A 13,217-nucleotide genomic window follows, 5' to 3' on the forward strand; every position below is an offset into this window, starting at 1 on the left:
GGTATCTTCATCTTGCTTTCTTCTGTGAAGTCTAAAACAAAACTTTCATTCAGCACCTTTGATTTTTCCTCAGTCTTCTGTGATCATGCTGCCATTTTTACTTAGTCTGGCCAATTCCTTTCCTTTTCCTTTTTAGTTGTTCTCCTTAAAAACATTATGAGTAATTTCATATTTTCTTTCTCAGTTCCTTCTGCTACCTCTCTTTCACCTTTAACCATTGCTTCTCCTACACATTTCTAGCCCTTTTTTCTCCCCTTCTTGTACTGTACCTCTTCCACCTCCCTACTCTGAACTTTTCACCTCTTATAGGCCTTATCTTTGTCCTAATTGCTAGACTCACAATCCTGTATAGCCATACTGGCCTTCTGTTTTCTTTTTGCCGCTTCCTTTCACTGTGCACTCTCTTCATGACCTGTTCACATATGTTGTTTACTCCCTTGATTTGTTCCCAGTCTTCTAACTTATCACTGACCACCTTCCCCTAAATTAAAATGTTTAGCACTTTTGTCTTACAACAAAAGGAAGAGACTTCTTCAGAACAAACAAATAAATAAAAAGCACAGACTTTGAATGAGTAAAATCATATAACATGATATCACAACATCTGCACTAAATCAGAATTAACTTTTTATAAAAATATATTAGCATATATAATAAATATCAAGTAGGATTTAATTTCAAGTTGACAGTGTTAATTTTTACATTCCAACATCCAAATCAAGTTGGAAGCCCTTGAGTTAAAATCAAGAATATCAGTAACAGCAAAAATAAACTTTTTGTACATTCTGTCCTGGGTTGTCTGATTATGTAAAATGTTATTTTATCTGCCTTAATACCATATATGTGATCACAAATCCTTTGGTTTAATTTTTTTGTGTATTCAACATAACAGAATTCCTTGAACAAACAATAATATAAACTATGCATGCACTGTTACAGTTGTAATATTTGTCCATTCTGTACAACTTGTTCATCTCTGGCAAAATCATGAATGGCCTCTTATAAACTTAACATCAATAACTGCATTCTACACACCTGAACATACCTTCTTGTTATTTGGAGAAACATCTACCCAAGGCTTTGTCTGCAGATGGTCTGCTGTGATTATGTACCACCATGGTAAATAAATTTAAACAAAAATAAATAAGACATCTGAATGTTCAAAAAATAACTTCACTTTAATACCTCATTTATATATAAATATCAGAGAACCAGAACATATTTCAACATTTCTTCATTTCCTAACATATACTTTCATTTATTAGTAATAACATCTTTACTTTTGCCATTGTCGATTATGTTGGTTAAATACATGCTTATATTATACCAATTAACTTTATTGCCTCTGTTTGTCAGTTAACTGAAAAACTAAAAGATAAAATGGGCTTGTACTTATTATATATTTCCTTCTTTACATCTGCCAAAATGTGTTAAAATATTATAGTTGGCTTAGAACAGTCATTCGTTACTGACAATAAGCCTAGACAAATGTATAAGTTGTTTTTAACAATGCAGTTTTTTGCATGAAGTGGATGAAAACTGTCAAAGTGCATGCATCTGTTTGTGGTGGTGATTTGCTATGAAAGCTAGATAAAATAAATTCACCTTCACATTTTAAATGGATATCTAAAAATACAATATAATTTCTGAAACAGTGTAGGTGAACATTTAGTACTTAGTACTAGAATTAGACTTAGACTTAGTACTAGAATTCAGCTCATGCATGCAGATTTTCAAAATTAGCCTTAAATGATTCCATAAATCAATTCAAATATATATGTTAAGTAGAAAACCTACATTTCTGAATAAATCTGATTTGTGCAAAAATAGTTCTAATAGTGGATTAAAACAAAAGTTGTTAAAACTGGTGCTAAGATTGCACTCGTAACAACTGTCCATTGTTTATAAAAAATCACTGCAACTTTTTTTTTAAACTAGTCAATAAACACAGTATTAATGTTATTACTACCAAGACCTGCTTGTGTTAGTAAATAATTAATTTCTCATGCAATCAAACCTTATTTCATTTAGTAAGAATGTGTAACGGGACCCAATGCCTTTACTGGCAAAAAAACAGCCATCTAAATTTGAATTATTTACAAGTTTATACATGTTACACAGAAAATGATGAGTCATTTAATAATGTTAGATCTGCTTTTCTTAATAGCCTGCCCCTTAGTTCATTGTTTTTTCCCAAAACATTATTCTGTGAAGATTGGGTGAAGATAGGTGAAGGCTGCCAGCCTAGCCAGATAGAATTTCGGTGATAATTCTGTGATCTGTACATATTAATGTAAACCACAGGCTTGTTGTCTTAAATGGTAAAATAGTGTTACATGTGGAACTGAAAAAATGTAACAACAGTGCACTCTGCTGACCAAATAAAGCATGTTGTGACCCTTTGATGTAAACACAGCTCCGGCCGGTCTAGATGAAGAAATCCTGCCTATTGTTTTAAGGCCAGAGTTAATGGCCAAAATTTGCATGCATAAATGTCCTTTATTGCTCTAGTTTCTGCCCAGAGGTGACAAATGTAAATGTAGTTTCCATTAGCCTGGGAACCCAAGGAAGTGTGAAAAATGATGTAATTAACCCAGGGAAGTGTGATGAATGATGTAATGTGAACCAGGAATGTGATTTTAAATACAGAGAGAATCAGAGAGCATGAAGCATTTTTGTCTTGACCATCCAACTCATCAGCACTGTCTTGTTCTATATGTAAGTTTATCTTAGACTTGTGTTTTCTCTTAGAAATAGCTAGAAACTAGAAAGATTAGACTAAGTGTTTTTCTGTGGTGTCAGAACTGTAATACTGAATTATTTTAAGCATTTATCCATGATATCTGAACTATTGGCTAGCACTGTCCAGTAAAAAGTATTGTCTTGTATTTTGGCTATTTGTTATTAAATATTTTTAAACCCTTTCAACTGTGACTGTTTTTGTAGAGATAAGTTAAGCTCTTTAGAGTACTTGCATGCCTTTGGTAAAATTGTACAAAACCACTTCAGTAGCTTTAGACCTGGGCTGTACTATCAATTGGATAATAATATTGCACAGTAATAATTGGGCACCCATTAAGGGCCTTTGAGTAGCTGATAAATATTAGTGGGTGGTGGCAGCTGGTACTACCGTATAGTCTGGGAAAAAAGGGCACAGCTGGAGAACCTGTGCCAGCCTTCCCAGGACTGTCTGTGTGGTTGTATAAACTCTTCTCAAAGTGTGTGTGTGTGTGTGTGTGTGTGTGTGTGTGTGTGTGTGTGTGTGTGTGTGTGTGTGTGTGTGTGTGTGTGTGTGTGTCAGATACTTGGGCAGGGACACAAAGCACTGGTTGGACAGGGAGGGTGCTGAAGGTTTTAGCTTGCTCACTAGGCTGTGATCTGGACCCTATAGCTGTGCCACTGGGGAGTCTTATTGGGGACCTGGATAGCAAGGGAGTGACCAGCCCCGCACTGACTGTGATCTCTGTGTGCTCTTAAGGGAAATTGCACTTTACTGTGTGTATTTGTTATCCTTTCCTCCTATATGAGATGCCCCTCACTGGTGTTATTGGTGAGCATTGAGGCTCCTTGATTGTTGGGCCAGGGCACTGGCATCACATATTCTTTATCATTTTAGTGAATCATATGGTTCACGAAAGTCATGGTCTTTGGCTCTGTTCTTCACCTCACCAACATAAACATCTATTCTCCTTATATGATCATATGTTCTTGTAAGTAACAGACATCTAATAAATAGCAAGTTCATTCTTGGCTGACAATGATTATGGAAATTTTCTGTACATTTTTCCATTTTGTCTTCCTTAAAGAGAGTTAAATTCCTTCATGACTTCCTCACCAGCAACGCAGAGGGACATGGTACAGACATGTCAGTTAATCTACTCATAGTTAGAAATAAATTGCAAATATCTTAAAACACAAAAATTCCAGGAAGGTACAGCTGTATTGCATTTTCACTTCCATATCAGAACTGGCCATTTGGCTGGTGTAAACATTGGCTCTAAGTGATTTGCTCATATTGATTAATGTTGGTGTGATTCCCTTACCTCACGTAAAATTGGAAAAAGAGGATTGATGACAATGACTTTTGCAGTTGCATTTCTTCAGTTCTCGCAGATATTTTGCCACTATTTGACATCATATAATATCAGTTAACTTAATAAATAGAATACAGAGATTGTGGATGTGGTCCATCCTCAATGAGGTCTGTAGATCGAATGATTTCTGTAGAGGCAAGGGTACAGCACATGACATGGTAATCACTGTTACTAAGTCATTAGCATTAAAGACATATAGGTTCCATTCGTAGCTAGGAGAGAGAAACGTTTAATTGTCCAGCATTTTACCTAGATCTTAGAAAACTCAGCAGTCATTCATATGGCTCCATTTCACAACCTTCCTTATTATTATTATTCATATATGCAAAATGCATTTTTCTACATTTATATTTAGACATTTTCATGTATTTATGTATGTATGTATATATATATATATATATATATATATATATATATATATATACATACACACACACACACACACACACACACACACACACGTATAAAAGTTTGCATGTGTGTATGTGTGTGTGTATGTGTGTGTGTGTTTGTGTGAGAGAGAGAGAGCTTATATGTTATAGAGCTCATCAAAGCTACTTTATTTTAAATAAAGTTTTTTCTCCACAAGGCCACTCTGGCCATTGGTAAGCCTGATAGAGCTGCCCTCATCCCTTGCATATGAGCATCTGGGAGTGCAGGCTACTCTCCTCACACACACACATTAAGGCCATATCATGTGGTATGAATAAGAGCAGGATGGTACCTTATTGTTCCCAGACATGGAGTTGCATAAGTGTGCTCTGGCAATGGTGTCATCAGCAGCATTCATTTTTATTTATTTATTTATTTTTAGGTACAAGTGCCAACACAGAAAGTGACTGGATCATGCACTGTGTGTGGGATAATTAGTGGATCAGCTGAGTGAGAGGAAGTTTCTGGAAGAATGAATAAGAAGATTTAGAATTAGTGTTGTGAAGAGAGACTGTAAGGAGTCAGTGCATATGCTGTGTGCAGGGTAGAGGGAGATACAAAAAGTGATGAAAGAAGGGCGGGAGACAAAAATCAAGATAGTGAGCCAGAAGATATTGAAGCGCAGTAGCACTGTGTAATTAAAATAAGGGGTTGGGGGAATGTTATGAGAAGAGTAGGAAATGGTACGGAAAGGGGAAAAGAAAGAAAGTGGTTTAGGGAGAAAGGATGATAGAGACACAGGCTGTAGACATAATATATTAGTATAGTATCCTTAGATATGGTGATGGATATTATAGCTTATGATACACTATGTGAATATACAGGAAGTTTTATCTAGCCAGGAGTTCATCAGGAACACAGCCATGTCTTCATTGCATGTTGTTTTGAGAACTGAAAGATTTTGTCTGAGGTATTTGTTTAAGGTTAAGTGGGATGACGTTCCAGATTTTAATGATATAGGAGAAACAGAGAGAGCTGCCAGCAGAGTTAATTGATATAGTTATTATGTGTATTTTTTTATTTAGTGAATGAAGGGCATTTGGTTAATAGTGTTGAAGGACATGAGTTAGGCAAAGGCATTTTGTAGGTTTGTAAATAAGGTTGCGCATGGTTACCTACTTTTTTCAAAAGCCCATTTAGCCATAAATAAAAATGTAAATGTATTATTATTATTACCAAAATTAGAAAATGTGCACCTTTTCTTCATTGTCCATTTTGTCTATAATGCCCATATTATTCAAAAGGCTGAGAACAAAATCTGTAGATTCATCCTATTGGCAGACCCCCCCCCTATATCACTGTAAAATTCTAGATAACATTATATGATTATCTAAATGGGCAAAACCAAAACAGCACAAACTTCACAAAATTGATTACCTAAATGGCACTAAAAGAGATACCTTTCTTCTTAGGACTCTAATTTTCAAAGTCCTAAAATAAGGCTATTGCCCCCTCCATGAAAGTCGAGTTACCAATCCAAGATAGATCATGTGACCAGTAGGAGAAAGAACTCTCTCAGCATTAAGGCCTGAAATGTAGAACCACGTGCCAAATGAAGTTAAAACCCAATAGGCTGTTAATAAGCTTACAGACATGCTTAAAAATCACCTCATATCAGAATCCTCTTGCAAGTGTTATTGAGACAATTGTTAATGGTGACTGCTTTCACTTGTGTTCTTACCTATGGTCAACTGTTCTAATTTTGTGCTTATCAACTCTCTTTTAATTTTATTTGTAATTTCAATAGTTTTATTCAAACAATTATTTCACGTTTGACATTTTTCATAGGTATGGTTTCTATACTTTTATGGGACCTGGGTTGCGGTTGAAAAGTGTAAGGAGACAAGTCCACTTACCTAGTGAACAAATAGCAATCAATCAATAAATAAATGCATATTAAGGGCCTGAGATAAAGTCAGTGAGTGAGGTAGTTTATCCAGTGTCATTATTTTAACGCTATACAGTGAAGAAATGTGTATGTCGTGTCAGCACCAGGTTTGGCTACTTAGTTGCAGCATTACTCAAGGAGATTAGACTGAGTTGTCTGAAGATTAACGAAAAGAGGAGCTACACAGAAGAGAGCTGGAAGGACGAAAGTCAAAACAATGTATTTTCTAGCATTGTCTGGTAGGTAACTTTGTATCTGGTACAGGGTGCCAATTTCTGATGAGTTTTCTTTATAATGTCTTTTACATGGTAGTCAGATTTCAAGGAGTCATCAGTTATTACACCTAGTAGCTTAGTGTGGGTTACTCATTAAATTTGTATGTTGTTTGTGGAGGTTGCAGTAAGCAGGAATGTCTGGGTACAGTTGTTTTGGGATGAATCGGAAGAGCTTGGATTTTTTAGGTGGTTTAGAAGAAGTTGGGAATTGGGTAACCATGTATTAGTAGAGGTAAGGGAATGCTGGGTAAGTTGTTACAGTATATCCATTTTTAGCAACACAGATCAGAGTACATGAAATGGTTTCAAAAGCTTTCAACAGGTCAAGAAATATGGTGGAGATTAATTTTTTTTTCACTACTGTTTTGATTCACAATAACTTTCAAGTTAAAAGAGGCCACAGCAGTGCTATGATTAGGTCAGAAGCCATGTTGTGTTGGAGATAGCAGATTATTGAATAAATAAAATAGAGTCATTGTGTAATGATAGATTTCTTAAGCACTTTTGAGACTGGAGATAGAATGGGTAGTCTGCAGTTCGTAACATTTGTGTTAGTGACACCCTTGTGTAAAGGTAAGATGTAAGATTTTTTCCATAGGTTAGGAATGCAACTTTAATGGGTTAGTTAAGTATTATATAAACTGGGTAAGCCAGAGCATCTGCTTGTATTCTCCTAGAAGGTTATCTGGGGCAGTACTGCTAGGTTTCAGATTTAGAAGTAGTTTTTTTTTTACACTGGAGGTGGAGATGGGTTCCATGGAAAATGCTTTAAGGTGGAGTGTGGGTATAGAGAAAGCTTGTGAGGTAGTGAAAGTTGACAGACTTAGAGAAGTTATTATGTTGATGAAGTGTGTGTGTATTGAAAATACATGCCAAATTGTTTGATTGGGGGACAGAGAGGGGCTAGTTTGGGTGAATTGGCCAGTATTTAATAGAAAAGAAGAGTTTTTTTTTCATTACAAGTTTGGTGACTGGTGTTATATGATTTCTTGTCAGATTTAATCCTTTGTTTGGTGCTATTTCTGAGGTATTTATAATTTTGTAGATCAGGCTCTGTCTTATTTTTTTTCTCCAGGTTTGCCATGCATTGTACCTGCGGTTCTTAAACTGTTCTATTTGTTTGCAGAGCCAGAGTGCTGGATTTGAATTGATTCTTATAGCAACATGTAAACTTAGAATATTGATGGTGGTGTTGAACAAGGAGATAACATCATCTAGTTGAAGGGGTAGTACATGATTCCAATTGTTCATTTTTAGTTTGATATGAAGGCATCTGTTTGGATGAAGGATAGATTGCAGGCATGATTGTAACAGTGGAGTTTATGGATATTGAGGTGGTTCTTTATACCAAAGATAGGGAGGTTGCCACTTTGGGTGTCCGAGACTTAACTTTGGATGACGGAGAGCACCAGAGGAGATTGCTTTGTTTGCTGAGTTAGTAGGGATCTAGTCAAAAGTGGATTTTCTGTCAGATGTCTGATATCCTCAAAGATTTGCATTTTACTGACAAGCAGTGTGTTTTTGTAAAACAAAGGTAAAAAAAAAAACTTTCAGCAAAACTTAAACCATTAGCTTACTAGTTTCTGTTTTAATAGTGGATATTATGTTCCTGACTTTTATTATACTCTTCATTTGACAAGTTTTCTGTAGATTTGTTTCATATTTTTTACCTTAACGACCATACTGCATTGTATAATTAATGTACACCCATACAGGTTCAGGAAGTTAAGAAGCACTATTATTTTTTTTCCATAGGGCAATTTTTCCAACCAGAGGCGAAGAGCAAATCTTCATCTCCAAGGCCAAAACATGAAAGGTGCCTTTGACTCAGGTTCATCAGAGGATGCTGGCCACATCAAAAAAGAAACATATCAAGCTGATAATGGGAAACAGCAGCAAGGAAGCTTTAGGCCAAAGTACAGGGGGATATCAAGAGATCAAAATCAGCTATCTCAAGCAACAAGCTCCAAAAAGACTGTTTCACCTGTTAACCACCTCCAGAAGAAATATCAACTGGAAATTGCAAGCCACACTGTTCTCAGTGATAGTGTTTCTCCATGTAGTGCATACCCAGTACTCACAGGTACTACTGACAATACTGTACCTTTGAAAGCACATACCGTGACACTAGTAGCCTGATCTTGCTTGAAAGACCAGCAACATAAGTAACCAGTAAGCCAAGAATTAAGACAATCCATTGCCATAAGCATTTTTTGAGCCTTATATACATAGGAATATGTATGAAATACACTGCACTGTATTTAAAACTGCTTTGTTTTATTCTTATTTGAAATTAAATTTGCATAACTTTCAGTTTTGTTTCCTTAAAGAAACAGGCATTGGTGCTAAATGGTTGCTTTTATCAGGTACACAGTTTTTGAAGCAGCAATATCACAGGAAAAAGATTGCCATTTCAAAGTCGACAAAACTTTTCTAATTTAAAATAAAACAGTTATGAAGAAATGTGACATATAACTGTTATTAATATTAACTGCAGTATTCATGCTGAATAATATCAACTGTAATATTCATGCTAGTTATAGGCCAGCTTTTATACAAGCATCTCAGAACATTTTATACCAATGACATAAAGGTGTATAGATCTCTCTTTTCAGAGAAGGTATGTTGTCCTCTTGCTAGATCTTACATGCAGCTTCCAGACAAGTTCCAAGCATCAGGTCATTGGCGTTATTCAGTGGCAGCAGATAAATTGTGCACCTGTACTTCTGCTACTGTAACCAGAATGTTGGCACACCTGTGTAAATGGTCACTATTCCATGCATGAGCTATGCATCAGAATATGAAACCATTATACAAATCTGTGTCAGCTGTTTCCAAGTGAGACCTAAAAATGTTTCAGAAAAGAAAGATATAAAGTTATTCTTAATCTTTACAGGATATACAAAATGAAAAGCCTGTCTTTTCATGTATATGTCTATGTAAGTCTTGATCCTGACAAGACATCTAAAAAGCACTAGTTTACCATAATTTAAGAATGCCACAATGGTAACCCTTATAAGATAATTAAAATAAAACATTATTTACTATGGCACAGCGACCTTACAATCTAGAGCCCCACAATACTTGAAATAAAATGTTATTTTTCATATTGTAGGTACCCATAAGCCATAACAAGCACAATAAATGTAAAATAAATAATTTAATAAACTGCAGGTGGGTGCACACACATCCAATTATCACAAGATGTGTAAAGTAAAAGATGCTTACCTACACCATAAATGCACTCAACCCACTTCATATAGAGGTAGCAACGTAAAACTAAAATATAATTTACTTTACTTTTTCCTCTCCTGATCTAGTCTAAGCATGTAGCCTTTTTCAGGAAACACCTAAGCTGACATTTAAAATGACCTGAAGGATAATTTGGACAAGACAAATAAGTGCCATGAGATCATTAAGCTCCAGTGGAGGTACTAACAACTCTATCACATGGGATATGTGCTTAATCTCTCATTTACGGATGGCATCTCAGAAGTAAAGCACCCCCTTTATCCTGTATGCTGTGTCAGCGCTGGAACAAGAATCTAAGTGCCTGATTTTGTATTAGAACTCACAGACTTCTGATCTTCTCAGCATCAGAAACTAGTATGTTTTCAGTTGAGCTAACTCACACTGTTTATTCCTCCCATACAGAAAAAGATCATATCTAAAGAAATAATGCATTTTTTCTGGTCGTTACTACCACTACTGACCACTCAGCTTTCTCTCAGATGTCCTATTGACCCATTTTTCCCCATGGGGTGAAAACCCTACAGTTCATGTGTTTGCCTTGGGGTGAAAATTGATCTCCAGGAGTGCTGATGTTATCCATGGTTTGGAGCACGATTTTATGCTACTGGGTTTAAAAGTTCAAGGCATGACTGTGACTTCTACTGCTTGCAATGTAGGACACATGCATTACCATGTGTCCTGTTCTGAGTTTGCAAAACTACTTAGACAAGCATAGTTGTCACTGTCCTTTCTCACAGGGCCCACTGCAGGGCCCCACCCCCAAGGTGGGTTAGCTGGTGTTAACCACTCCTATTCCATCTCCTTATGCCCCACCCCCAAGGTGGGTGAGCTGCAGTTAACCACTCTTCTTCCCTCTCCTCATGCCCCCATCCCAAGGTGGGTGAGCTGTGGTTATCTACTACTCTTCCATCTCCTCATGCCCCACCCCCTAAGGTGGGTGAGCTAAGGTTAATCACTCTTCTTCCATCTCCTCATGTCAGATCTCTTAGTTGCTGAGTCACTAATCAAACTCAGTCTGCCGGGGCATAGTCAAGACTTTATTCCTCTGTGTTATAGAATTCTCAGGAATAATTGCATTTTATCCATAGTATATGTTCTAGCAGCCTTTAAACATGTAAAATACTCAAACACAGTATAACATATTTTTCAATTCACAGGGTTCTCCACCATGCTTCTTGCAAAATACTTGATGTTACATTCATTCCTTTTCCACTGCATCTATTTTCTGGACCAAATTATTGTAACGGATATCATATATAATGAACTCTGTCAAGCTATTTATGGATTCCACAGTCTTTTCTTCCAGTCTTTATGATAATATAAAATCAGTGTTGAGACCTCTTTCCTAGTCCTATAACATTAAACTGTTCTAGCTTTATGAAAAAAATCAGTAAGCCTAGGACAAAGGGCAGCTGGTTGAAATCCTGACACTCGTTACTGTGAATTGTGGGACAGTGAGATGGAATGACCGAAAATGTGGACTTACGTATATAAAGTCTGAAATTCCTTAACCTCAGAATATTCCCATTTCTCCAAGATATCAATACGTTTTGGGAAGTGAGCCCCCCAGAAGAATACAACTTCAACGGAGAAAAGCAATTTTGACTTTGCTGTTCTCCTGAGTTTATGGTCTCTTTTTTTATCATTCTGGATCTCACTATTACGTGTCTCGACATTTCAGTGAATGAATTTCAAAATAAAAAGTCAGAGCATGAATAAATCTGATGGCAAAAATTCTAAAACCATACCAAAATCATAGTAATTGAGGGGTGCCCTTCACATGGACACATACGTGAAATATACATACTGTCAGTGACCTGTATGCTCATTGACTTTGATATTGACAACTGCAGATTGATTGATTTATCTATAATCAAAGTGAAGAAGCTTGAGAAGTGTTCAGAACATGCATTATAGTTAAAATCATAACTGTCATATAACCAATATGTAAATATATAAAGCTTGCTACTAATTTTGTAAATAAGTTTTATGTTAAAAAATAGAATCTCTTAGCTGCTCAAGTAGAAACAGTTCTTCTAGGAACTAAAGTGGTTTATCTAATATTAATATTATTAGATGAGTATGTTAAATCAGTTGCACTATAATACTTGTATAAAAGTGTAATTCATTGCAAACTTACATAACAACGTACCTAACAGCAGCCAACAAATTAAGAATAGATGCCATATGTATGTACATATGGCATGCTGTCTTGGTGTGTTCTGCAGTTACTCAAATATTTTGAATGCTTATGTCCTCCAGTGGGTGCTCAAAAGAGTGACTGTAGAAAAAATATGCCAAAGATTATACTTTACAGCTGCTAGGTTTTATATGACCCCAGCTAACATTTCCATAGTTTTTGTCATACTGACATATTTTGTTTATGGTTTTTATCTGTTTTACTCAGCTTTTTTCATTCCTTGTAGAAAAAGAAATCTGTCAAAAAGAAAGAGACCTTCCTGTGAAACTGCTTTACTTTTCACAGCTGTTTCAACTTTTTGTGATATATTTTTACACAGAAAAACATGGCGCATGAAAATGCAGATTGTAATGTTTTTTTATCATTATACTGATGTGACTAAAACCAAGTCATAAAAAATATCAGTCCATTTTATTACTTATATTTGAATGGTGGAATCGAGTAATTTAAAAAAATATTAAATTAAATGTTTTGAATGAAGTAACTGTGTGTTTCTTTCCCATACGTGTATTTATTTAAAGTTAAATCTCGAGGATAATGAGATGCATGTCTATTATAACACAGCAGTGTTACTCTACTTTTATATGGAAATATGGCTACATATTATTGTGATGACAGTTAAATGAAAGAGTATGATCATTTCATTTTAATTTATTTGTTAAATAAGAGAATATGATCCATTTAGTTATTATATCATTAAGTGATTAAATGAACTCTTCCATCATAAACCCTTTTCAACCATAATCCAGACCACAAGGGAAACTTTATTTAATTATTTGTTTTATTATTTGGGTTAAGCCAGCTGACCAGTGCCCATTTTCAGAGGTAAGGTAGAAATGTGGACAGTTTATTAAAGTAACCAATCAGCATGACCATCGATAAAGTGTGTTGTCTTTGTCATATTATTTTACGATGTTTAAAAATGGATAATGCACAAAATTAGCACATGCAGAGAATTATCCAAGTTGTAGGCATTAAAAAACTATTTTATTTTCTTACAAATTATCAGATTTTTGATATGTGGCATTTGGCAGTAAATAAGAAATTATGGGAAGGATATGGTATATAAAAATAAA

General features: G+C 35.5%; 1 protein-coding gene across 1 annotated transcript in view; it reads left to right on the top strand.

Annotated features, from left to right (window-relative positions):
- Window positions 1-12,621, top strand: part of SPATS2L (spermatogenesis associated serine rich 2 like) — a 430,773-nt gene extending 418,152 nt beyond the window's left edge. Inside the window, exon 12 of the mRNA XM_044060630.1 lies at window positions 8,445-12,621. Within this exon, the coding sequence (XP_043916565.1) occupies window positions 8,445-8,828 (384 nt within the window). The 3' untranslated portion in view covers window positions 8,829-12,621. The remainder of the gene's footprint in view (window positions 1-8,444) is intronic.
- Window positions 12,622-13,217: the final 596 nt, after the last annotated feature.

The sequence above is a fragment of the Protopterus annectens genome, chromosome 2.part0 (assembly GCF_019279795.1).
Source record: "Protopterus annectens isolate FY-2018-M chromosome 2.part0, PAN1.0, whole genome shotgun sequence".
Classification (NCBI taxonomy): Eukaryota; Metazoa; Chordata; order Ceratodontiformes; family Protopteridae; genus Protopterus; species Protopterus annectens.